General features: G+C 51.1%; 2 protein-coding genes across 2 annotated transcripts; both read right to left on the bottom strand.

The window, feature by feature from the left end:
* Window positions 1–2,671: 2,671 nt before the first annotated feature.
* On the bottom strand, window positions 2,672–11,146 carry dusp14 (dual specificity phosphatase 14). The gene is made up of 2 exons (XM_023818128.2): window positions 10,691–11,146; window positions 2,672–5,202 (listed from the first exon to the last, which is right to left on the bottom strand). Exon 2 carries the CDS (start codon window positions 5,066–5,068, stop codon window positions 4,421–4,423), a length of 648 nt encoding a protein of 215 aa, XP_023673896.2. The 5' UTR covers window positions 5,069–5,202; window positions 10,691–11,146; the 3' UTR covers window positions 2,672–4,420.
* A 4,789-nt stretch (window positions 11,147–15,935) lies between these two features.
* Window positions 15,936–24,426, bottom strand: tada2a (transcriptional adaptor 2A). Its single transcript, XM_023818177.2, has 15 exons — window positions 24,278–24,426; window positions 22,843–22,949; window positions 22,677–22,736; window positions 22,412–22,503; window positions 21,977–22,134; window positions 21,570–21,658; window positions 21,372–21,444; window positions 21,224–21,287; window positions 20,567–20,610; window positions 19,839–19,949; window positions 18,800–18,871; window positions 18,545–18,677; window positions 18,374–18,417; window positions 18,030–18,109; window positions 15,936–17,874 (listed from the first exon to the last, which is right to left on the bottom strand). The coding sequence occupies exons 1-15, from the start codon at window positions 24,300–24,302 to the stop codon at window positions 17,689–17,691; spliced, it is 1,338 nt and encodes a 445-aa protein (XP_023673945.1). The 5' UTR covers window positions 24,303–24,426; the 3' UTR covers window positions 15,936–17,688.
* Between the last annotated feature and the right edge of the window lie 281 nt (window positions 24,427–24,707).

Genomic DNA, 24,707 nt, shown 5'->3' with positions numbered 1-24,707 from the left:
GACTGTGGACCCCTAAAGGCTGCTGCTGTCTGCATGGTCAGCTTTTTCTACCTCTGCCATGTGTGTTTGAACAATGAGAAGCTTTGAAGGAAAACGCGCTGTATTATAATGGATAGAACTGGGTCAGTGTTGTTGCTTTCCGTTCAGTCGATGGGGCTGCCTTTCATGTCCCAGAAGCCCTTGTCTGTACCCCATTAAGATCACACGCACCCGGTATAATATGGTACTGTGCTGTCAGGAGAGCCACTCCGTCGTGACGAGCTGAATGAAGACTTTCAGAAGCCTGTTAGACCAGAACTGTCACGGGAAGCTAATCAGAGGATCCTTCAGTGATGGTCTCCCTGGACACGCCATCGTTTCCCTGGCATCACTGCCTTCGTCTTTGTTCCACCTGCCACATTCTTTTTTCAGTTTTAATATCCTACTTAAATGTCTTCCCCCCCCCCCATTTGCAGTCGTTTCCCAGAATTCACCTGGCTAGCTTAGAGTAGTGACCCATCTTAGGAAATGCATTATTTCGGATATCGATGCCTGCGGTGTTCGTAATTCTCCTTTGAAATCCTTTGATTTAACATTGAATTCGGAGCCGGAACGGGAAGATTGCCAGCGTAGCTCCCCGGAGCCTCTTCTGTTCTTCCCTTGAGCAGGGCAGTAAAATACCCTAGAGTATAAAAGGAATGTGAAAGCTTCCTCCAAGCAGCCACAGCATAAGAATTCATGGTGTTTGCAATTGGTGCCCCCCCCCCCCCCCCCAGCTAGTAATTGGAGCTGCCCCGTAGGTCAGCAGCGAGTGATACAAGCGCGGCATGAATCACTCGGTGACTCAGTGTAGCGTCGCATGGCGGCCTGAGCGTGCCGGATCGCACCGGGACCTACTCCTGCTTCACACTGTTGCTGCTTTGGGGGCAGCACTACTCAGGGGAACCAGCCCCCAAGCCCCCCAGCTCTGACATTCAGACCTGCCTGCTGCCCTGCTCCTGATCTTCCCAGTTCACACGAGCTGCTTGAGAATGCTGTGGCTGTTCTGTTTTTTTTTTGTTTTAGTTGCTTAGCAACACTTCTACTCAAACGAAGCTGCAGAGGATGCTTTTCTTGGAGTCCATTTGTCCAGCAGGGTATTTTCTTGTGAAACGGCCTACTGATGATGAAAATGGCAGGTTTGATTTGCTGGATCTAGGGCTTAGCAGTCATCTCCTGGCCTCCTCTAAGGCCCCACCCATCTATCCGCACCTCCGCTGCCTTCTCCACGTCCCCACCTACCTCCCATCCGCCATCCCAATGCTGTCATTATGTCTTTTGAGTGTAAGCGGTTTTCCAAAAGAAGTCTTACCGTAATCCACAGGTAATGGCTTCTTTCCCCAGCTCCTTGGCTTCTGGGAGCCCTTATTGTGTTTCTATCCTGCCGAGTGGAGCAGACACTTCATTCAGTAGGACTGTGTATTCTGGGATTGTACTGGGGTGCTGTCTGTCGTCACAGGCAGTGGTTGTGGGTTCTCGTTATTTGAAGTGTGCCTGTATTACAGATGGGATGCCCGTGGGTCCCCCGGCTCCCTGGTACTCCTGGTAGGGCCCCTGCAGTTTGTCTCCGTCAGATTCCCCCCTTCTGTCACTGGCAGTTGATCTCCGAGCCTGGGCACCGATTCAGTGTTAATATTCATCACTGGCGGCACCACTGCCCTTGGCGACTGTTACCAAGGTTACTGTACCTTTCATTTGCTGTCGCGCAGTGCGAATCTTTTCTCGTTTCCTGCACTATCGACTGATCGCTTTTGAAAGCCGCGTCTGTCTGTCTGATATTCTTATTTTGTCTCGTTTAACGCGTCACCATTACTGTTCCTGCCTGGCACCCGTCACCCAGAGGAAGGCTTAGTATAGGCGCTGATGAGGTTGCCGTGACGATATCACGTTTCCTGCATGACGGCCTGCTTGCTGAGCCTCCTTATCCCACAGGTTTTTGGTGGAGGATCTCCAGGCCCTGTCTTACTCTATTATAGCTTCCTATCTTCCTGAGGCAGGCAGTCCGCCATCAACATACTCTACACAAATAAAACTGAGTATAGTCGTCAGTCACCCTTCACTGCGGCTTAAATAAAATCCTTTGATCTTGAAAACTACAATTCTAGTTCCACAGAGTTAAATTTCTCCGCTCTGAATTGTTTTCCTTAGCGAACGTGCTGTGAAAAATGCCCACGCCATCTGTGGTGACGCTAGTGCCCGCTGGCTTGTGACGGATTGGCCCCCGCCCAGCCTGACCATCCCTTGCTTGCACGTGGCACAGCTGTGACCACAATCACTTAAAACTTTACACTTCACATCATAGTCTATTATACATTTTCTTCTCCCTCCTGCCTGTCCACACCCTGCCCTAACCGTCTCTTCGTGCTCTGACCTCCTCTCCCCCTCCTCTCATGCCTGCCGATGCCACACCCAGCCCCATGCTCCCCCCTGTGCCTCTCCTTGTTCTCTCCACCTCTGGCCTCCCTCCCTCTCTGCATCTGCCTATAGTTACACAGTGACAAAGGTGCTGTGGTCTTTGTGTTGAAATGATCCTTTTTTAATAAAAGAGTGTATAGATGGGTACAGGGTACCCAACGCGGGCTTCCTCCTGACCAGCATGACAGGCCGCCTGTACATCGGGGGATTCAGACTGGAAACAGAGGCGCACAGCTGATGGTGATAAAATAAACGGTAAAGTCTTTATTTTGCTATGAATTCTGAACACAGAGATCTCCTTGAGTGCAGGTGCAGTACCAGTCCGCCGTGGCCCATGTCACTCAGAACTGTCCATGTGCTGAGCTCTCGCTACAGTAACATTTAGTCTAAAAAATAGATTTGCTTTTTATTTTTTGTTTTATATTTGAACCTTAGGGGGGGGTGTCCTATAAGGGTTAGGGGGTCCTGCTCGGCTCCACCACGGCACAATCTGGGCTCCTCGGGATAATTGCCATCTGGAACGTGCCCCAGAGGTATGTCTGCCTCAAGAACAACAAGCCTGAAGAAGCAGTTTGTTACAGCTGATTTTTGACAAACACATTGTTCAGTTCTGAGAGGCACAAACAAGCCAAAAAGAGCAGATTTCCTTCCTCACGACGGCTTGACTCACTTGTGCTTTAAATATTGAGTATTTAATGACAGCTCACTTAATTAGGGGCCCCCCAGCCAGCTCAGACAGTGGGTCCCCTCAGGGCCACAGCCCCCCACTCCATCCAGCCAGCACGGCTGCCCCACCTTTACCTTCATAGCAGTGAAACACTGCACCCAAGCAGCTACAGGTGCACCACCCCTTACTGGAGAGACCAGTAAGCAGACGCTTCACCATGTGACTACGAGCACTTACAGCAGTACACGGTTTGGTTTAAGGTCTGCCGTATTCAACCATACGTATTGTTTGACAGTTCTAAGTGGGATTTCCTGCAGCTCTCTGCTGGATTCTGCATGCAGCACTTTACATACTGCTGTCTGACTGTAGGCATATCATGTTGAAGAGAGGAGTTCTGCTTGTTAGCAGCCATAGCTCCTGCAGTTCAGGTTGGCTGATCCATCTGAAGCTAAGCAGGTTTGGGCCTGGCCACTACTTGGATGGGAGACCTATGGAGCCCAGTGCAGTGATGGGGATGCTGTGCTGCAGGGGTTTGGTTGGGCTGTGAAGTGGCAGGTCTTTGATGGGTGTCTTTTGATAAGGCCAAAATTATTATGCTTCACAGATTGCCAAAATTACCCTTTGTGCCCTCCCCCTCTACTCATTTGTTATGTCCATCTTCTTCAACTGTCTTATTGGGGGGGGCTGGGGCCTAGCTGGAGCAGAGCTGCATCCAGTCATGGCAGGGACTTGAACCCTGGTCCCAGAGGTGTGAGGCAACAGTGCTAACCACTACACCACCAGGCCACCCCCCAACCCTTCTCTCTTGTACTGGCACACAATGGCTGCTGTTGCATCATCCAGTTGGGTGCAACTCGGTGGTGGTGGTGGTGGCTCCCCATTGGTTCTGTAAAGCACTATATAAATGTAACATGTGAATCATTCATCGTTGTAACTTTCATTCATTCAACTTTAATTAACGTATGTTTGTCCCAAACACTAAAACACCATAGCAAGACTGTCACAAAACCATCACATGATGCTGGGTTGAGTCCCACCACCCAGTCAGGAAAGGCGGGCCTTACTGAGTGAGGCCCCTGAGGGCAGTTTGAGGTGAGGTGGGTCGTTGCCACCCGCCTGCACAAACGGAGGGGGGGGGGGCGTTGTTCAGAAGGACCAAAAGTAGCCTCCCTCACACTCAACGCTGCTGGATGCCTTTCTGAAAGGTGCACATGTTCTATTGGAGAGGTGGGCAACACAGAAGGGGTGGAGTTTGAGACAGAGGAGGGCGGAGACAGTTCGGAAGACCACCCACCAAGCAGCGAGTTAGGCCGTCATTCCCTACATGCCCCAGTAGGGGGCCAGACTCCTGTGGTCCCGTTCGTAGACGTCCGGCACGACCCCGTAGGGCGTCTGCACCATCTTGACTGAGTTCCTGCCGAAAAGCTTGCGCTCGTACTCGATGAGCTGGCGCCAGAAGCCGCCGTTAGGCCGGATGACGGGCCGGCGGGCCTTGACCCAGGCGTGGGCCTCGGCCAGGGACACGCGGTGGTACTTCATGAGGTATGCCAGGCAGAGCGAGGCCGAGCGGCTGACGCCGGCGGCACAGTGCACCAGCACGGCGCCCCGCTTGCGGCCCACGCTGTGGATCTTGTCGGCGACGCTGTCGAAGTAAAGCGAGATGGGAGAGTGCGGCATGTCGGCCAGCGGCACCTTGACGTACTCCACGTGCGGCCAATTAAAGTTGGGCAGCTCAATGGTGGCATTGACCACGCAGGTGATGCCCTTGGACAGCAGCAGGCTGCGGTTAGACGCCACATTGCCGCGGCTCAGGAAGAGGGAGGGCGTGATCTGGGCCATGCCCCCCAGCAGGGTGCCGCCCGTCTCGGGCACCAGCCGAGGCACGGCCGCTGGCACCATGGAGCCGCGGGCATGATGGTGATGGTGGCTGTGGTGGTGGTGGAAGAAGCTCTGACTACGGGAGCCCATTTGGGGGGGGGGGGGTGAGGAGAGGCCAAGCGGAGAACAGTGGAGAAGATGGCAAACGGAGAGAGAGTGAGTAGCTGTGCCCCCCCCCTCAGCACAGAGCCACCATGTCGGAGAGACGAGACCAGCAGAGCTACCTGGAACAGAATGGAGAGCAGAGAACACGTGTCTGTTTCTGAAAAAAAAACCTAAGATAATCAAAAACAACAGGACAAACATCATTTGCCCTTTTAATGGGCTAAACAATTAATTTCCCTTCAAGGATTTATAATTATTCTTTTCCCCAAGATAAAGGACAAACTACTTGAGAAGATTTTACCCACTGGCACTGTCACTAATAAAGGCATAATGCAGGAATCCTGGACTAAAGATTCTCAATGACAAGCAAAAGAATTCAGCGGGACTTGGGAGGCGGGGCCAGCCAGAGATGGCGGGCGGAGGCGGGGCCAGCCAGAGATGGTGGGCGGAGGCGGGGCCAGCCAGAGATGGCGGGCGGAGGCGGGGCCAGCCAGAGATGGTACCTGGGGGGCGGCCACTATTCTGTAACCCCAGTCAGCAGGAAACGAAAGGCATGGATATGGTTTGAGCATGGATACGGCGCACAGAAATGCTACTCCGATAAATGCAGCAACGGTGGACCCAGCCAGCTACCAGTGTTACTGGGAAATATCAGCACAGATAACCAAGCATTTTTTCCAGCAGTCATCCCGGGTTAAGAGGGGACGGCCGTGACTCTCCTGCAGCCAAAAGCGCTGACCCGGCCCGACATGTACTCCATCACGCCGAATTCCCCATTAGCCTGAATCCACGCCCCTGTGCCTGAGCCAAGCCACACCTCCCCAGAGTCCAGGACTGCCCCCCCCAGAGAGGCATCCCCAGGCCTGTTACCCAGCTAAAAACACCAAATATAAACAAGGGGTCCACAGCTGTGGTCTTTGTCCCTTCCAAGAAACACTAGCAAAACAAAACAAGTATAATCTCTTGTCACCACCCCCCCCCCACCCGGCAGACGCCCTGTGAGGGCCACAGAGGAGCAGCCCTGCCTCTTTGTGGAGACACCTACTCAGTGCCCCAGTAACCTCCCTCCTGAGGACTCTCCTGACTCAGAACCAGCATGTTCCCCAGAGCCTCTTAATTCACCCTTACAAGCTGCAGAATCCAAAAGGGTCTCACAGAATCATGTGGACCCAGCAGAACCTGTCCCGCTCCTTAAAGCCCAAGCAGACCCTCATGTGCTCTCCATAAACTGCTGCTCAGGAAGCAAGGGGCTGATATGGAACACAGACACACACACACACACACAACACACACGGAGACGCACACACATACAGACACACACAGACGCACAGACACACGGAGACGCACACACACACACACACACACAACACACACACACACACACACTGACGCAGAGACGCACACCGCTCACATTTCCTTTTCCCATTTTAACACATTTTTGCATAACACGATAACGTGAAGGACATTTGATTGCCTGTTCCTGCCTGGAGCAGCAGCACGTGTCAGGGGTCCCACACAAGCAGCCAGCGTGAGCAGAATCAGCTCCTCCGCCATTCAGGAGGGGCCGGGGGCTTTAAACACAACCAAGCTGTGGGGGCTTTCGCATTTTTCTGAAGGTGGTACCAGTGAATCACAGATTATTAATTGGTGAGCTTTTATACTATATAATTTCCAAAAAAAAAAAAAAAGCTTTTTTACCATATTTTACCAACAGCTGGACCCAGGCACAGCCCTGGTCGCAGCACAGATCACAGGGGGCACCTCACCATGCCCCACTCCCGCCGTGCCCCACCGTGCCCCACCCACCAGGCTCCACCCCACCCTCGCCCCGCCCACCAGGTCCCATCCCTACCCTCAAGGAACAGGAGTTCCCCCCGAAACCAGACGGCAAAGCCTGCATTACACGCCATGCGCCTGTCAGAGAGGTGATGCAAACACATCAAGGCAGGAGATGTGGCAGCTGTCAGCAAAGGCCTGTCATGCTTCCTGCCCCCGACAGCGATGTCTGTCCCGAGCCGACACCTGCTGGCAGACTGTAGCTGTAAGATACCCCTGCATTTAAATACACGCACATACATGTTGGTATTCCTATATTGTGAGGTCCGTCCATTCATATCTATGGGCATAACCCTAATCACTATCGTGTCCTTTGGTCCTCACAATTATAGCAAAACCAGTACACACACACACACACTACAAAGTGATCAAAGTGACAGGAGAAATGAGCCTATCTATTTACTGGCTTTGCTGGCTGTGATTGGGTGAAGCCAGAGAGTGATTGACAGCTCATAGTAGCTCCACCCACCATTTCTCAAACTGCATTTCATGCTCCTATCACTGGCAGAGGTTCAATTGTCCTGGGAAGTAATCTTACTGCCCTTGGTGTGATGACCTACTGGCCAGAGAAAATGATAGGATGGAGGCAGGGCAGCGAATATCCCAGTGAACCACACACCTGCTCCCCCCCCCCACCCCCCACCCCCCCACCACCTCTCTGTCTGAGTGAAGTGTTAACGTATCTCATGGCGGCTGAGGCTCTGCAATGCCCATGCAGCTAAAAATACCAGCCCGAGTCGCGGAGTGCAGGGTGCCTTAGTGCCTCCCAGCTCCCCTCCAGTGTGGTCGCGAGTTTCAAGGAGAAGCCTCTACACTGAAGCATGCTGCCACCGGCGCTCTCACAGGCAACAGCTGCCACCACTGGCACACTCACAGGCACTCTGCCACTGGTGCTCTCACAGGCACGCGCTGCCACCACTGGCACACTCACAGGCACTCTGCCACTGGTGCTCTCACAGGCACGCGCTGCCACCACTGGCACACTCACAGGCACTCTGCCACTGGTGCTCTCACAGGCACGCGCTGCCACCACTGGCACACTCACAGGCACTCTGCCACTGGTGCTCTCACAGGCACGCGCTGCCACCACTGGCACACTCACAGGCACTCTGCCACTGGTGCTCTCACAGGCACGCTCACAGGCAAGCGCTGCCACCACTGGCACACTCACAAGCACTCTGCCACTGGTGCTCTCACAGGCACGCGCTGCCACCACTGGCACACTCACAAGCACTCCGGCATCAGCACTCTCACAAGCACGCTCACAGACAGTCCATCACTGCAGCAGGCACTCTCACAGGCAGTCGGCTGCCACTACAGGCACGCTCACAGATGCTCTTCCGCCACCATCGGCACACTCACAAGGTACTCTGCCGCCAGTGCTACCACAGGCACGCTCACAGACAGTCCATCACTGCAGCAGGCACTCTCACAGGCACAGGCACGCTCACAGATGCTCTTCCGCCACCATCGGCACGCTCACAAGGTACTCTGCCGCCAGTGCTACCACAGGCACGCTCACAGGCGCTCCACTGCTGACATACTGGTATACAAATAACCGCTGGTTAAATCTGCAGAATCCTCAACAAGCACACATGAGCACCCTGAGAAGCATCAGTCTCACATTAATACAAAGCTGTCTCTCTCAAGGTAAACCTGGGACTCGTTCCTCCTTCAGGTGAAGGGCCCAGACTGGGGAAGAGCTTTGAACCTACACCCAGCCACCATTCTGCCATGAAGACAATGTCCCAATGAGGACTCGCTTCTGTACTGTAAGCATAGACAGTGACGTCATACAGCTGGGACAGGCAACCGGAGCCCCCGCAGCCATGCTCTCTGTTCCGTCTCCTTGGGATCCGGGATTTTGAAACACAATCTCCGAGCTGCAGGTCATGTTCTAGAAGCACAATCTGCCATATGATGACATAAAAACATTCTGGTGGAACTGGGGCTTAGCAGTGAGTCACGTGCTCTGTGCTGGCTCACAGCCAGACGTCATCAGGCTGGGTCCCCAGACCTGAAGGTACAGCGGAGATTCCCAGTCAAACGCACCACATTCCCTGTCAGGATCATGCCAGGAAGAATGGGTATAGGGACAGCCAGTGGGCATGGGAGCAGCCAGCAGGTACAGGGCACCAGGACAGACAAAGGAATGGGGGGGGAGGGGGGGGGGTGCTCTTCATTTGATCCAACAGTTACATCTACAGTACTCTGTACTTATGGTTCAGGTCCCAAACCCAACTGCACCCCCAGCCACTTCTGTCCGGGAAGGAAGTCGATTGCATTTACTACACTCATCAACACCTTAACAATACTGCAGCAGCAGCTGATCAAACAGGAACACATTCCTTGGGGAGGGGGCACAGGCAGGTGCCAGTCCAGACTCTGCAGATTCGTCAGCCTGCCTGGCACTGAGAATTGGACAAATACCAACACTGTTTCTCATAAAAAAATATACCTCCAAACCATGCCCATCAGAAACCTATAGCATTATCTTTTCTAGAGTTCTGGTGTGTTTTTCCTGCATGTGGAAATTGATTTTCTTTAGCATACTCTGATGCACTCATCCACATCACCCCAAAACGCCACTCACTCCCCGAAGACCGCCGACTCATTTCCTCAGAAGCAAGCTGTTAATTTGAAACCTCGGGGAGTTTAATGAGACAATTACAGTCTTCCGATAAGACGGAGCGGAGAGAGAGGACGGTCCTTCGGACGACGTTTTCAGCCACGCCCCCCAGCACCGTCACCATCACCCCCCAGGGACTCGCACCCTCGTCGCATGACGGAGGACTGGCACCGCCCTCGGGAGGCGAAGCCGGGAAGGCAGTATCGCACACGGGCCACATTTACAGGATCCGCGAACCGGCGAGAGAAACAGCAGCTTGTTTGCCAGCGCGTGGGAGGAGAAGCATGCGACGCTCCTTTCAACAAGTGAGAGGGAGATGGGTTTTAATAGAAGCCACCCCCTCGAAATCCACCTTAAAAACGAATAAAGTTAATATTTCAAGCCAAAGACACTTCAGAATTTTAAACACAATAAAATCATGAAATATCAATGCTACCCGATAATCCACGGCAGTCTCCGTTTCATCTGCAATTAAAATGTATTTATTTCATAGACGCCTAAGAATTACAGACCCCCACCATGCCTAAGCGTTTCACACATCCCGTATATTTTAATGTCTTCTAAACTTCTGATCGCTCAGCATAACTTAAATCACCTAGTAAAAGGACTGCGATACAGACGGACGTAGTAAACACATGTTGAATGCTGCAGCCAGACCACTAGCGAGCCGTGGCTCATTTTTATTGTACACACTTAAATAGGATACACACACAAAACGGCGTACATTAAACACATACGGCCACTCCAACAGTCCACAGCGATTGTTTCTATTTATGGCGCTGATAAGGAGCAGCGCTATAATCGCTCATAGCGGTCGGTACAGGCAGATCGGTAAACTAACAAAGAAGTGCATAGCGACCGCTGAAGCCACAGCGGGTAATTAACAGCCGTGCGGCATAACGCGGCTTCCAAAGCGGGCAGCGATGCGTCCGGCGTCTCATATACAAACGGCAACTAACGAATAAGAGGCTCAAACCCCGCATTAACACGCAGCCCGGTCCGGATTAATTACAATTACACCTTACACGCAGTCATCCCGACTCCCAGCAAATGCGCACTTGGAAACTAAGGTCCCCCACCTGCACTGGGTTAAGGTTTTAATTAAAACACGAAATAAAGTGATAAAAGGCACGTCAACTTACCTTCCGACTTGACTTTTTTTTCCGTCCCCGGCACAGCAGGCTGACCGAGGCTGTGTACTGCGGATGCGGGAGGCTGCAGACGCGTCTCCGCTGCCGGCTGCTGTGTGACGGACTGGGAGCTGCGCCGTGGAGTATGTGCGCCAGCAAACGGAGGCGCCTCCCCTCCGCTCCACTCCGCGCAGAGCAGCCGGGACCGAGCGCAAGGCGGCCAGCTACAGTATATACACGCGCTGTTTATATATGCTGACACCGATTTGAACAAGGAGCCTTACTGCGACTTCATCGCCAGCTGGAGGACGAGAAACGGATGACAAAATACTACTTGGCTGTCATGGATGCGCTCATATGACATCGATGACAACTAAAAGTGCATCAGGCGTTTAAATACGAGTTTAAACAATGTGTCAGTGTGTTAACGTGTAGTAACTGGTTTTGAATATAATGTAGTACAATATACTAAGCCTATATTACTACTGTATTTTAAAATGATGGACACACACACACACACACACACATATATATATATATATATATATATATATATATATATATATATATATATATATATATATATATATATATATATATATATATATATATATATATATATATATATATATATATATATATATATATATATATATATATAGCCTACTCGTTTAATTACTACACGATTGTTAATCACCACAGCTGCATATTTTAAAAACTAATTGTACACTAAAAATGCGTATAGTATTAACGCAATCGCAAATTCGCAGTTTTTAAAAACATTTTGAACACGCATTTAAAGATGACGCTGTAAACCATTTACAGCTTTGTAGAGGTGTATGAGAGAAAAGGCGTGAACAGAGAGAAACACATTGCCTCGTTTTACGTCATATTGTTTGACCCCATGACGATTCTTTGCTGAGGACGTGTTGGTAATCAAAGGAAAAATGGCTTCGACAAATGCTAGTACAATTATAAAGAACGTAGAAGAGAGATAAAAATAGCGGTCCAGGTTTTAAAGGATGAAACGTACAGCACAAATAGTTACAGAACGACATCACTGTGAAAAACAGCGCTGCTTTTTTCAGCTCTATATAATAAAATAATAATAATATATTGTATTATAGATAATTATAGCAGAAAAACATTTAATATCCGACAGACAGCTTCTGTAGTTAGCTGTTCATTTTACTCATTCGCCTGATCGGACCCGCGGGGCCTCGGGTGCGCGCACCGGGTGCGAGGCGCGAGCATGCAGTCTTTCCAGAGCGATAACGCGCGGTAAGGCAGGACAGGACGCCGATCTCCGCCGACACACCAAAGATTTAGGCTGTTTTCACTCAACGGCGTGTGTCTATAAACAGCTAGCTAATGGCCAGACATTTCAGCTGCTCAGTTAAGGCTATACTCATTGAGATGACCGAACTTTATGCAGCTAACGATCACTATTGGAAACATTTCTTTCAGTTAGAATCATGGCTGGACTGGGATTAAACATTGGTCCTGGACTTCGTAGTCCCCTTGCTGAATTTTTCCTATGAGGGAATGTTGTCATGATAAATTCTGCTGGTCCACATACCCACCAGGAAAATGCCCAGCATTCCAGATGGCCAGTCCCCCCCTACTTAAAATGAATGGCAAAGTGCTGAGATAGGAGGTGGTGCTTGGTTAAAAACTGTCACGCAGCAAACCTGAAACATCTGATGAAGCGTTTCTGGCCAGACACCGATCATGCTGTTCCACCGACTATCGGGATGCTCTGGGAAGTAGCCTTGGTGTGTCCCCAGCTCAGAGCCTTCAGCGACAAGGTCACTGCAGAGGACTGCATCTGCCACACGACTTCCCACTGCCTTCCAGAGCCAAACTCGTGCTGTGTCACTGAAACTGCTCCCCAGAAGGCTGGCAAATGCAAACACACAGACGCACCGACAAGGTCGGGGGAGGGGGGCGGTTGTGACCCCTCCCTGGAGGTGATCTGCCTTGGCTCTGGTTATGCCTGTCCCTCCTACAGATACAGAGAGGCAGAGAGCCCCAATGGTGGGAGGCCAGGCATGATACCACCATCCACAGGTGGGGGAGGGGCAGGAAATGATTGTACTTATGATTATCTGTGAGGCTGGACCTGCCAATTTGAAACAATGAAAAGGGAACAGCAAAGATGAGAGGAAGCTACTCAGGAATTTGATGATAAGAAGGCCTATGATGTCATCTACTTAGATTTCCAAAAGGCTTTTGATGTTGTCCCCCACAAGAGGCTCTGACTTAAACTCAAAGCGACAGGTATTTTAGGAACTGTAGCGACCTGGATTGATAAATGGTTAACGGATAGGAAGCAGTGAGTAGTTATAAGAGGCACAATGTCACAGTGGGCCTGCGTTCATAGTGGGGTACCGCAGGGTTCAATTTTAGGACCACTTTTGTTCCTAATTTACATAAATGATATAGACACCAATATATACAGTAAACTGGTGAAATTTGCAGATGACACCAAGGTGGGCGGTGTAGCAGATACTGAACTAGCGGCTCAGCAGCTACAGCGGGATCTTGATTTAATTAGTGACTGGGCCGATACCTGGCAGATGAAATTTAACATAGACAAATGTAAGGTACTCCATGTAGGGAGCAGAAATATAAAGTACAGGTATTTTATGGGACCTACTGAAATAAAGGTAGCTGATTATGAGAAAGACCTTGGTGTGTATGTTGATGCTTCCATGTCTCATTCTCGCCAGTGCGGGGAAGCAATAAAAAAGGCCAATAGGATGTTGGGGTATATCTCCAGGTGTGTGGAGTTTAAGTCAAGGGAGGTAATGCTAAGATTATACAATTCCTTGGTGAGACCTGGTCACCATATCTTAAAAAAGACATTGCGGCCTTAGAAAAGGTGCAGCGTAGGGCCACAAGAATGATTCCTGGTCTTAGAGGAATGTCATACGAGGAAAGGTTAGTTGAACTAAATCTGTTCAGCCTCAAGCAAAGGAGACTGAGGGGGACATGATCCAGGTCTATAAGATTCTAACAGGTTTGGATGCTGTTCAACCAAATACTTACTTCAGCATTAGTTCAAATACAAGAACTCGTGGCCATAGGTGGAAATTAGCGGGATTTTAACAACTCTGAGCTATTAGTTAAGTTCTCCCCAAGCGAGCTCGATGGGCCGAATGGCCTCCTCTCATTTGTATAGTTCTTATGTTCTTATGAGAGTGTCACCACCGTTTAATTAGGCGCCTTGGTTGGGGCAAGGGCAGTCACTAAGGCTGTAAAGGGTCCTTCATCTGACCTGAGATGACTACCTACTAAATGCAAGGGGGTGGGGGGGGGGGGGGTTGCTGGGCACGTGTCAGCCAAGGATGGTGCGCCCCCAGAGGGGGGCAGGGGGGAGACAGAGCCCAGCAGCACTGCTGAAATGTCACTAGTCACAGTATGGCAGGACAGCAAGGCGTCGGGGCTGGGAACCCGAGTCTCACCCCTCCTCCTGCCCGGCCCCCTGCTTCAGCGGCCTCTGGGGGGCGCCCTCCTGTCACCAAACGCTCAGCTCCAGGGTAAGGAAGCGGGTTTGTTACAGAAGGGTCGTCGGCTTGAGTCCTGCAAGGGGCTTCGATGAGGAGCATCAAAGGAGGACACTACACACAAAATCTCCTGCCTTGCACCCCCCTGCCCCCACCCCAGGTCCCGCCCAGCCGATGCCACTGAGGTGAGAATTCCAACAACGGTCGTCACCGACTATTTCTGCAGATAGGCTGGCTGTGGCTGCACCCAGCCCTTCCTTCAGCCTTCTGGGAAGGGGGGCACCTAATGTAGGAGTCAGCTAATCCATACAGGGATGGTACCAGTAAACAGACCTGGGGGGGTTAGGGGTAAATGGTTTTGTTTTGTGGCTTAATTGGAGGCACCTTAAAACAACACAGCAGACAGATGTACAACAATTAAAAATAAAAATAATAAAAATGCCTGGGAGGGGGGCTGGTCACAATATTGACAATACCGAGCTGATAGCAAGCATGTGAGTGTGGTTAGTCACGATTCTGGGGGGGGGGGGGGCAGCAGAGTGAGAGAATGCATGTACAACACGGTCAGCACCCCCCACTGGCAAATCCTCAGCAGCCTGCTGGAATCCTGGTTGCTATGGGAGTACGGCGTGTTGACAATAAAACGGGGAGTTCACCTCTGCGGGGGGAGGGGGGCATCTCAGAGTGACACGGGAAACGCTGAGACTGGCCGATGGGGGGTGGGGCTCGTGCTTCCTTAAAGACCTTAGCTGCTTACATTACATCCATGGCTGGTGGCTCAGAAACAGAATGTAAACGCTGCGGTTTGTTCTGAGGGACATAATGATGGGGGGCGATGCTCAGCAGGTTTGGACACTGTCTGTGATTGGAAGGGCACTGGTTCAAATCCCTGGATTTGGCTGTGATTTCACTTAGAGCAAAGGCCCCCAACCCACACATGCTCTGGGGCTGTCTGGCCCTGCTTACTCAAAAATGTGTGCAGTGACTGAACAGTATGGAATGCAGGTTAAAAGTAGATGACAGCACACACATAAATACCCACCTGAGGGTTTCCCCAGATGGCAGTGACCATGCCCTTGCCCCCTAGCCACCCACGGCCCAGGTCCCACTCGTGCCCTGTCTCGGTCCGGCCCAACGCAGGTTCCGCTTAGGGGTCATTTCGGCAGGATTCCCATCGGATCTGGGTCAGCGCTGTTTGCAAGCCGATCAGCTGCTCTTACGTTTCCCGGCTCTCGGGCCTGACAGACGAGCTGGTTCTTACACCTCCCTCCCTCTCTGTCTGTCTGTCTCCCTCCCTCCCTCTCTGTCTCCCTCCCTCCCTCTCTGTCTGTCTGTCTCCCTCTCTGTCTGTCTGTCTCCCTCTCTGTCTGTCTGTCTGTCTGTCTCCCTCTCTGTCTGTCTGTCTCCCTCTCTGTCTGTCTGTCTGTCTCCCTCTCTGTCTGTCTGTCTGTCTCCCTCTCTGTCTGTCTGTCTGTCTCCCTCTCTGTCTGTCTGTCTGTCTGTCTGTCTCCCTCCCTCTCTGGGCTCACCGTCCCACCGGGGCTGAGTGGCGGTTTCTGGTGAGCCTCTCTGCTGGCCAGCGTGGGTAACGAGGTAACCAGGAACGCATGGAGACGGCACAACTGGTCATGCTTTTAAACTGTACTCAGATCAGTCAGGCGTCCAAAACACTGCGGGCAGACAGGAGTGTGTGTGTTTGCCATAAAACCGCCCCCCCATGAACAGCAAACAGCCATGAAACGTAGAAGTTTAACATCCCGGTTATTTACTTGCTTTGTTTACCTTACTTTACTCATGATGAGAAGCATATTTCTCCACACATACACCAACCACATAGAGCACAGGGTCACACTTGCAAACAATTACATTTGTTAATTACAATTACATTTATTAAGTAGGCGCTTTTGTACAGAGCAATGTACAAGTGAGGAAAGCTGGGGGTCAGTGTGGGCTGAGCCAGAGTCCCTGGAGCAGCTGAGGGTAAGGGCCTTGCTCAAGCATCTAAGAGGGGCATGATTACTCTGCTGGTCACAGGATTTGAACCCATGACCTTCTGGATGCTGACACAGTGCCTCATGGTAATTTAAAAGTGGACACAAATGAGAGGATGGAGCAGCCTGGGGCAGGTGACAGGTGAAGGGATTCTCCATGACTGACTTCCAAACAACACAAAGTCACCTGAGTGTAAACAGACGTCAGCATGCTCAAGTTCAGCAAACACAGAAGCACAAAATGCCAGGAAAAGTAAATAGTGATAAAAGCAGGAGTCGCCCCCTAAAATGCCTGATTAAACACCTCTGAGACCTCGAAAATGTTGGACTCTGATGTCAGGTCTTTCCAAGGGCAGCCAGGGTACAGAGATCCATAAATAGATCATCCTGCGTTACCGGGGTGTGCACTCTGCAGTGCTGCAGTTTATAAAAACAGAAACGTACATCTGAGGAACAATATTTGGGTCGCAGAGCCGACAGGAGAGTTTTCAGACGTCCCACACTGTGCAGCAGCCGAGTGCACAGGCTGCCTGAGAGAGCAGGTTTAATTTACAAAGCAGTGACCCCCGTTACGCACCTCTGTCGGGCATGGGGGGGTTGGTGACAGAGGAATGAACAGATCAAAACTAAATATATAATCTGACAGTTTACTAAAACATCATACCTCAAACATGAAGTAGCATCAACACAACTAATGCCATTTTGGTGAAGTCATGCCCGGGAATGTCGGTTTACCCAAGGAGTAACCCTGTATGGTGGATGTGGCCAGCTGTCATGTGACAGACAAATTCCTCATTGGATACATCATGCCCCCCCCCCCCACCTCTCCCGGGATTACTATGCATTTAGGGAGGTTATTCAGAACACATGGGGAAAACACAGACATGTAATAATGATGATAATCGGCTCGAATTTCAGGGTGGAGGGGCATTTGTGATGAAAACGGCACTTGCATAACATCCAATCTATGATTATAAATGGGACAGGGAGACGGGACAGGGAGACGGGACAGGGAGACGGGACAGGGAGACGGGACAGGGAGACGGGACAGGGAGACGGGACAGGGAGACGGGACAGGGACCACAGTGACAGAAACACTGACATCTTCAGTCCTACCCCAGCACAGCACTCCCTCTAAATGGAGCAGTTTCCTCACACAGTGTTATTAACCTGCACAGACAGACAGGCAGCCGGTCAGAGCCGCAGAAGCTGACATCTGCTCACACTTTATATCCGCTGATCTTGAATGAGACTGTCCCTTCATCGATGGAGTCGCAGTGATCAGACGCAGGGTGAGGCTGGAGCAGTCTATGCCTCATTGTGTGTGTGTGTGTGTGTGTGTGTGTGTGTGGGGGGGGGGGGGCAATAAACAAGGTGATGGCCCGCCCCACCCCCCAAAAAGGTGGACTATTCCAGACCTGGATATCGTTGGCTGAGGGTTTCCTCCTGATGCGAGTTCTTTCCTCCAGAGAGCACAGAGCGCCCCCTGCAGGTGTGTGTGCTGTAGTGCCTAGGTCTTGTTGATGCAGCCCTCCTTGATGAGGAAGTCGTAGATCTTGCGCGTCTTGTTGACGTCGATCTTGATGAGGGCTCGTGCCTGGGCCAGCCGTAGGCCGCCTTGCCGTCGGCACTCGTTCAGCAGGGCCTGCTTGTACTCCAGGTAGGCGCCCGGGACCAGCCGTACCACCTGGCACAACTGCGGCCCCCGGAAACGGAGGGAAGCCACGTTATGACACGGGGGGGGGGGGGCGCTGGCCGATCAGCGAGCAGCTCCAAACAGACCAAGATGGCAGCAGTTTCCATGAGACACTCCACTAAACATACCCTCCCCTCCCCCCAACCCCGCCGTACCTCCTTCTCTCTGTCGTTGAGCTTGTCAGTGCCAGGCAGCCCGGTCAGGTTGAGTGGGGGGGCGCTCCTGCGGCCCGACGCTGTGGGTGAACAATGATAGTGGTGGCAGGTAACGATACCTACACACACTGCTTGTTAGTCATTCTGCACCGAGTGTAAATCGATCCGGCTCGGGGGATCTTTTGGGACACGCTTCACATTTACCGCCATACTAGCAATCTGTACCTGTGCCCTGGGGGCTGAGGACGGCTCCATGGAAGAAAAGGGGCAAAAGAATAAGTAAGGGAAGCCCAGCAAACAACTAAGCATGTCAGTGACTCTGGGCATTACCCAGAATGCCTCACCTGAGGTGGTGATGGTGGTGACCACTGGGCTGATCCCGGCATCTCTGTACAAGAGAAACATCAGCTGGACCGTCAGCCATACCAGACCAGCTAGCTTAAGCTAGGTTAGCTTTAGTTTAGGCCTAAGGACAAGAGCGGTGCATTGTGGGAGGGCAGCGGGGGGGCACTGACATGGCCGCCTGCTTATGTAGCCACTGCTGGCAGGCGCGGCTGTCCTGGATGTACTGCAGCACGTCCGTCAGCATAGTCCGCTTCCGGCGCTCGTCCTCCCGCACCCGCTTCACACGCTCGTACACCTTAGCACCTGCAGGTGGGTGGGGCATGTAGTCAGACCACACCCACCCCATGGAGGCCCAATTACAATCAACTATTCACAGTGGCTACTGGCTAGGAACCAGTCAGGGGGGATGTGAAGGCTGGACTCACTGCAGAAGGACTGGATGCCGGCCTTCCGGTATTCCTGCAGCTTCTTGATCTCCCGCCGCAGCTCAAACTCCACTGGGAAAGAAAAGAACAAGATCTGTCAGATGCCTGGTTTCCACCAACACGGAGCTGGTGCTGGGCTGGATTTTGCTTGGTGCCTTTTGAGAACCGGGCCGTGTTTACACCAGCTTCAAAAAAGAACAGAGAGGAATTGTTATGTAGACAGAATTGAAAGTAAAGTAAAGGTTAATCTGCATTTCTTGTTTGGGATTTATTTTGATCTGGTTTGGATTTTAAGTTTTTATAAGGTGCCGAACCAAAAAATTTTCAGAATATGACTCGTTGCTACTGCCTGTATCCACTTTTGGCTCTATACACATGTGTGTGTGTGCAAGTGAGTTTATTCTCGCTTGCTGTGTTACTGCTGTCCTTTGAAGGATCGTGCAATAAAACAGTCCGCTAATAACTGAACTTTGCTGTCCGCCTCATAATCTCTTAGCCACTGAAACGCCACAATATTTTATTTATTCGACCTGAAACATATTTATACTATAGTATTAAATCTGGCCAGCAGACAGGTTTAATTTTTCACAAAATAAAAATCATGTAACATTATTCCACTAAACTGGAAAGTTGTTTCCCTGCTGGCACAGTCGATTTGAGGCTAAACTATATCAGTTATGGATTGAATTATCCGGGTATGCAGAAGGTTTGGACCACAGCCACAGCCCACTTACACGGACATTACGGTGCCAAATTCTGAGCCCAGCTTTTCTGTGGTGCCGTGCTGGAGCTGTTTTTTCTGGCCCAGGGTTAGTTTTTTGCAGTGGAATCTAGTTGAAAAACTAGTTCTGGATTGGGAAAAGGTCAAGCACCGGCACCGCATTGGTGGAAACGAGGCAAGAGGGAACGGGGCCCGGCTGCTCCAGCTGAAACTCGAAAGCGAAGCAGGATGGACCAGAGGATCGGCGTTACTCTGATCCCGGGGGGCTGGGGATGACTCTCAGGGAGAGGCGGCGAGCCGCATGTGAAGGATACTCACGGGCGTGGCTCTCGATGAGCTTGTCATGTTCCGTGGGCCCCACCACTCTGGCAAAACGCCTCATGGCCTCATGCAGGTCCTGCACCTCCCTGGGGTACCGGCGCTCCAGGACTAAGACGGGGGGGGGCGGGAGAGAGAGACAGAGAGAGAATGAGAGGGGGGGGTCACACTCGCTCCTGCCATCCCTCCTCTCGGACTGAATCTCCATTATCGCAGGATGCACTGTGTGCACAGACCGGCCGTCTCCATGGCGATGTGGCCACAGCACCATGAAGATACAGCGGTTGCACTGAGGGGCCATTGTCAGATAAGTGGGATCGACATTAAACTGCCCCCCCCCCCCCACACACACACACACACACACACACACATCTAAAAAAAAAACACAGATTGTTGCTGGACTGTACATGGACAAGCAGTCAGAAGGGAGTCAATCTGATAACCTCCCCCCATCTCAGTCTCAGCCCGGCGTGGGGGGGGCCTGGAACGAGCTTACATTACCGTGCCTGATAGCCCCCCATGGGGCAGATAGATAACTGGCCACAAAAGCGCCGCCGCTGCCGTGCTGTGAACCGGCAGTGTCAGATTCAAGGTCATCTATTCATGGAAGGGCGGGCGGGCGGATGCGTCCGCAGGCGGCTGCGTGTAGCTGGGGCAGCCATCGCGGGGGAGGGGGCGTGGCCTCAGAGCGACAGTGACCAGCTGACGTGCTTCTCACGCACACTTACTCTGGAACTTCCTCAGGTTGATCAGGCCGTGATCCCGGATGATCCTAGAAAACATACAGCAGCCATGGATCTCCTTAATACTCTTACGTAAAACTGCCATACAGTAACTCAGAACACTAAGTGAACGCTTCAGCCTACAAAGCAGGAGCTCTCCAGAAATGAGCTCCTAAAGCCTTCGCCTAGCTCCTTGACCACTACGCCCCCTATCTTCTCCTTGAAGGAACCACAGGGCCACAAGCCCACTATACGGTCCACACCAGCCCTTGCCCCCAGGCTGGGAGTGCGCTGCTCCTCCCGCTCACTAACAAGGGTCCTCCCACCATGTACGCCCTGTGGGGCTCACCGGTGGACAGACCCCCAAACCTCCCCAAGGAGGGTTTAAACAGTGGCACCTCGTCATTTACATCTGAAGCGATGATCGCCTAATGTGCAACAAAAGGCGGACAGCATCCGGCAACGGCTGTCAGCACTGATTTCACAGAGCAATTTCCAGCAATTATAATTACCATACTCATTTGTATGCCCAACCCGCTGCCTCAACGCATTTTATGTGCAATACAAGCAACACGTAAACCAAAACGGCCCTCCAGCACCTCCTAGTGGACAAGCACCATTAATGCAGATCTCCGACCAAACCAAATAAAAATCCAAACTCACTTCTTTCTGCGTTGCCGTTCCTTTAATCGGGAATGGTAAATGTCAACAACGGCGATCTTCAAAGCTAGAGGGAGCAGGAGAGCGACAGTCAGTGCATGCAGGTCTCACCAAATCGGAGTCACAAAGGTACCTTTACGAACAGGCTCACATTGCAGAATGTCAGAGTCGTCATCGACAAAATCGACGTCCTTCAAGTCCCATTCAGCGTAGTTGTCAAACTCCTAGGAGACCAGGGAGAGTGTGAAATAAAAGAAAGCCAGACACAGATGGCCAGCAGATGGCGTAGCAGTTGAGGGGCTGACATCTCCTAACACCCCCCCCCCCCCCGGACCCCAGCGGAACCTACCTCCATGAAGTCTGCCCGTGCTGGCATGTAGCCAGCCATGTCCCGGGACAGCAGGGAGTCAAATGTTGGTCTGGGGGGGTCGTCAGTGGCTGAGAAAGCCATCAGACACCCATGTGTCATTAAAGACTAAACTGAGGAATCCACCACAACTTAAACGACCTGACAATAATACACGTCACAGATGCTCAGCGTAATTCGTCCGTCATGTGATGGAGTCACAGGTGACAATCACCTTTCAGGATACAACATCCTTCTGTAGTAAAGCTATTAACACAAACTCATTATGCAAAACGCGAACTTGCACTTCCCTAAATCACTGACATCACAATTGTAACAAACTGAAGTGTGTGTATATCAGGTGAGTGCGCTGGGGTGGGTGGGTGGGGGTGGGGTGGGCGTGTCCTCACGGCGGAATGGGATGGCAGTGTCCGCGGTGCGATTGGCCTCCATCTGCCGCAGGCTCAGCAGGGTGGAGGAGAACAGCGGATTGTTGATGAAGTTCTTCATATAGTGAGTCTCACATTCTTCCTTGGTCCTCGAGCGCATCTGGTACGCCACGTCCTGCCTGGGGGGGGGCAGGGCATGGGGCAGGGCAGCGCAGCCCCAGAGAGAAGCTTACAGCACCATGAACACTCCAACCAAGTAATTATTGACTATAGTTATAAAATATATTATAACATATTATAATTGGGCTGCAAAGCATATATGAAGCTTATAATTGGGTTATACTGTGTTATACCAAAATGTAAATTTCATCCACAATTACTATGCTTATATCTGCTCCATCCCACAACATACAGGTCCCTAAAACATGTTATGTGGGGGTACGGAGAGCCACTGACCAGTTCCCAAAGCCGCAGTCCATCACAGCCTCCAACAGAGCCATTTCCTCCTGGGCTGTCCAGCCAGGCTCCAGCACAGGGAAGTCTGATGTCTGCGGAGGCAAACTGGCTCATGTGTGGAAGCGGGGATTTTATATTTAAATTGTGGCCCCTAAGGCAAGCGGACAGCCCACTGGGGCCGCAGGGCCACCAAGCGTTTAATCACACTACATCACTACTATGACTTTCTAATAGAAAACACATTTACGACGATTGCCGTACGTACCATAATTTCATATTTGTGGTCGCTCTGGTGCTTCCTATACTCAAAGCCCCGCGTGAAACACTAAATGATTAAAACAGGGGTCCAGTTAGTTCACTTGGTCCATGGACAAGCAAAGATACAGATCCAGTGTTACGATGGGTTACAGTACTTTTTAATACTTTCTTACCTGAAGGCACAAGAAGAACGCTGATGGCCCGCATTCGGCGCACTTGATGTACGGCTCTACCAGGTAAGTCGAGCAGCCCCGGCACGGGGGTTTATCAAACGGGTCATCTACAATTACAATTACTATTAAAGCACAAAGCCAAATCTTATGGAAAAGCAACACGTGAAGACAAAGGAGGGTATCAGATGTTGCACCATACAGGTTGTTTTTAACACCAACTTCCCCGATTAAACTAGGACCTCAATGGGGGCGCAGAAATTTCATTAATTGTAATTCAGAGATCAGTGGTCAATGCTGACACACCACAGCACACAAACACGAAATGTGTCCTCTGCATTTAACCCATATGTGACATCGTAACATAGCAATGGTCAGCTAATTCAGCGCCTGGGGAGCAGTGCTTGGGGGCGGTACCTTGCTCAGGGTACCTAAGTGGTGCCTTGCTGGTGTGGCGGGGTTATGCCGAATTCTGCATGCACCTCGCAAAGCATTGTTTTTCGTCGGATAAACTACTGATTATAGCGGTCAAGTAATACATCACGTGATTCAAGCAAAAATACCAAGACAGCATTAGAAATCGAATGTCTCTTAAAAGAAACGTTAATGGGGACGTCTTCAGTTGCAGAGCTGATGATAGCTAAGCCAAAAGACCCCCAAATATGTGCTGGTGGCAGTGGTGGCACCACTTCATCCTAAGGTCAATGAAAAACAATAATGACAATCATTCTGGGGGATGCACTACTCGCTAATCCCGATTTCACAGCTGCCTTTTCTGCCAGGATGACTGTAGCATATCTGTAATTTACACTGTTTAGCCAAAACTGCCGAAAACACATGCTGGTAATTCAATTTCATTCTAAACTACTTAAAAAGGAAATTAACTCGGAGTGCACTATTCGGCAAGTGAGGTTTTATAGCTGCTAAGTTTTCTTCGCCAGGTGCGGTCAGTTCTCGGTAGGTATGCAAAACTCGTCATAACACCGGCCAGCGACGCAGGTAAATGAGACAGGTGTTATGCCGAAAAAGGCATCCCTGCCGTAGAATGCATGCCTGTCTCTAAATGACCGATTGGTCGCTGATCTGAAACGAGTTGAGCTACTTTGTCGAGTAAGGCTACCGTAGTGCTAATCAATAGCCCCCAAAAACCCGTAAAACTCTAACCCTAACCCCCAAAAAACCTCTAAAACCCTAACCCCTAAAACACCCCTAAAACCCTAACCCCTAAAAAACCCCTGACCCCAAAAAAACCCTTAAAAGCTCAACTCGTCGGAACACCGACATGCATTCTAAGGCAGGGGTGCGTTTTTCGGCATAACACCGGCACCATCGTGCTCCAGAACACGGGCCAGGTAATCACGAGGCACCGCAGCCCACCGAGGGTGACTTCGCGTACACGTTAAAAATGGATCAAAGGGGAGTTTAAAATTGGACACACTTCCAAACGACGATAGACGGTCCATTGCGGCTCCCCGTCCACAGCTGCGGCGTCCCGAGCCAAAAGCGCACAGCTTCACTTCCGGGAAAAGGCACTTGACAAGAGGCGACCAAAGCGCGGACCTGCCGTACAAAGCCAGGGATTTTCCGATGGCGCCCCCGTGCGGACTGGGAGAGTGGCGCTCTAGTGTCCTGCCGTTCCTTTAATCTGAAATGGTGAATGGCAGCAGCAGAAATCTTAAAGGCTGGAGGGAGCATTGCCTCGTTGTGAAAGAATATTGGCCAGCTTCAGCAATGCTAACCTAAATCATAAGATTAGATAGTTCCTTTACTGTCACTGTATAACAGTGATATTAGGTTTTCGGCAGATGAAGACGCATAAAAACAACAATAAATACACGACGTTAGAACAAGACAGTAAACAGGAGAGA

This window comes from Paramormyrops kingsleyae, chromosome 17 (assembly GCF_048594095.1).
Source record: "Paramormyrops kingsleyae isolate MSU_618 chromosome 17, PKINGS_0.4, whole genome shotgun sequence".
In the NCBI taxonomy this organism is placed as follows: Eukaryota; Metazoa; Chordata; class Actinopteri; order Osteoglossiformes; family Mormyridae; genus Paramormyrops; species Paramormyrops kingsleyae.
This window is presented reverse-complemented; position numbering and strand designations above follow the sequence as displayed.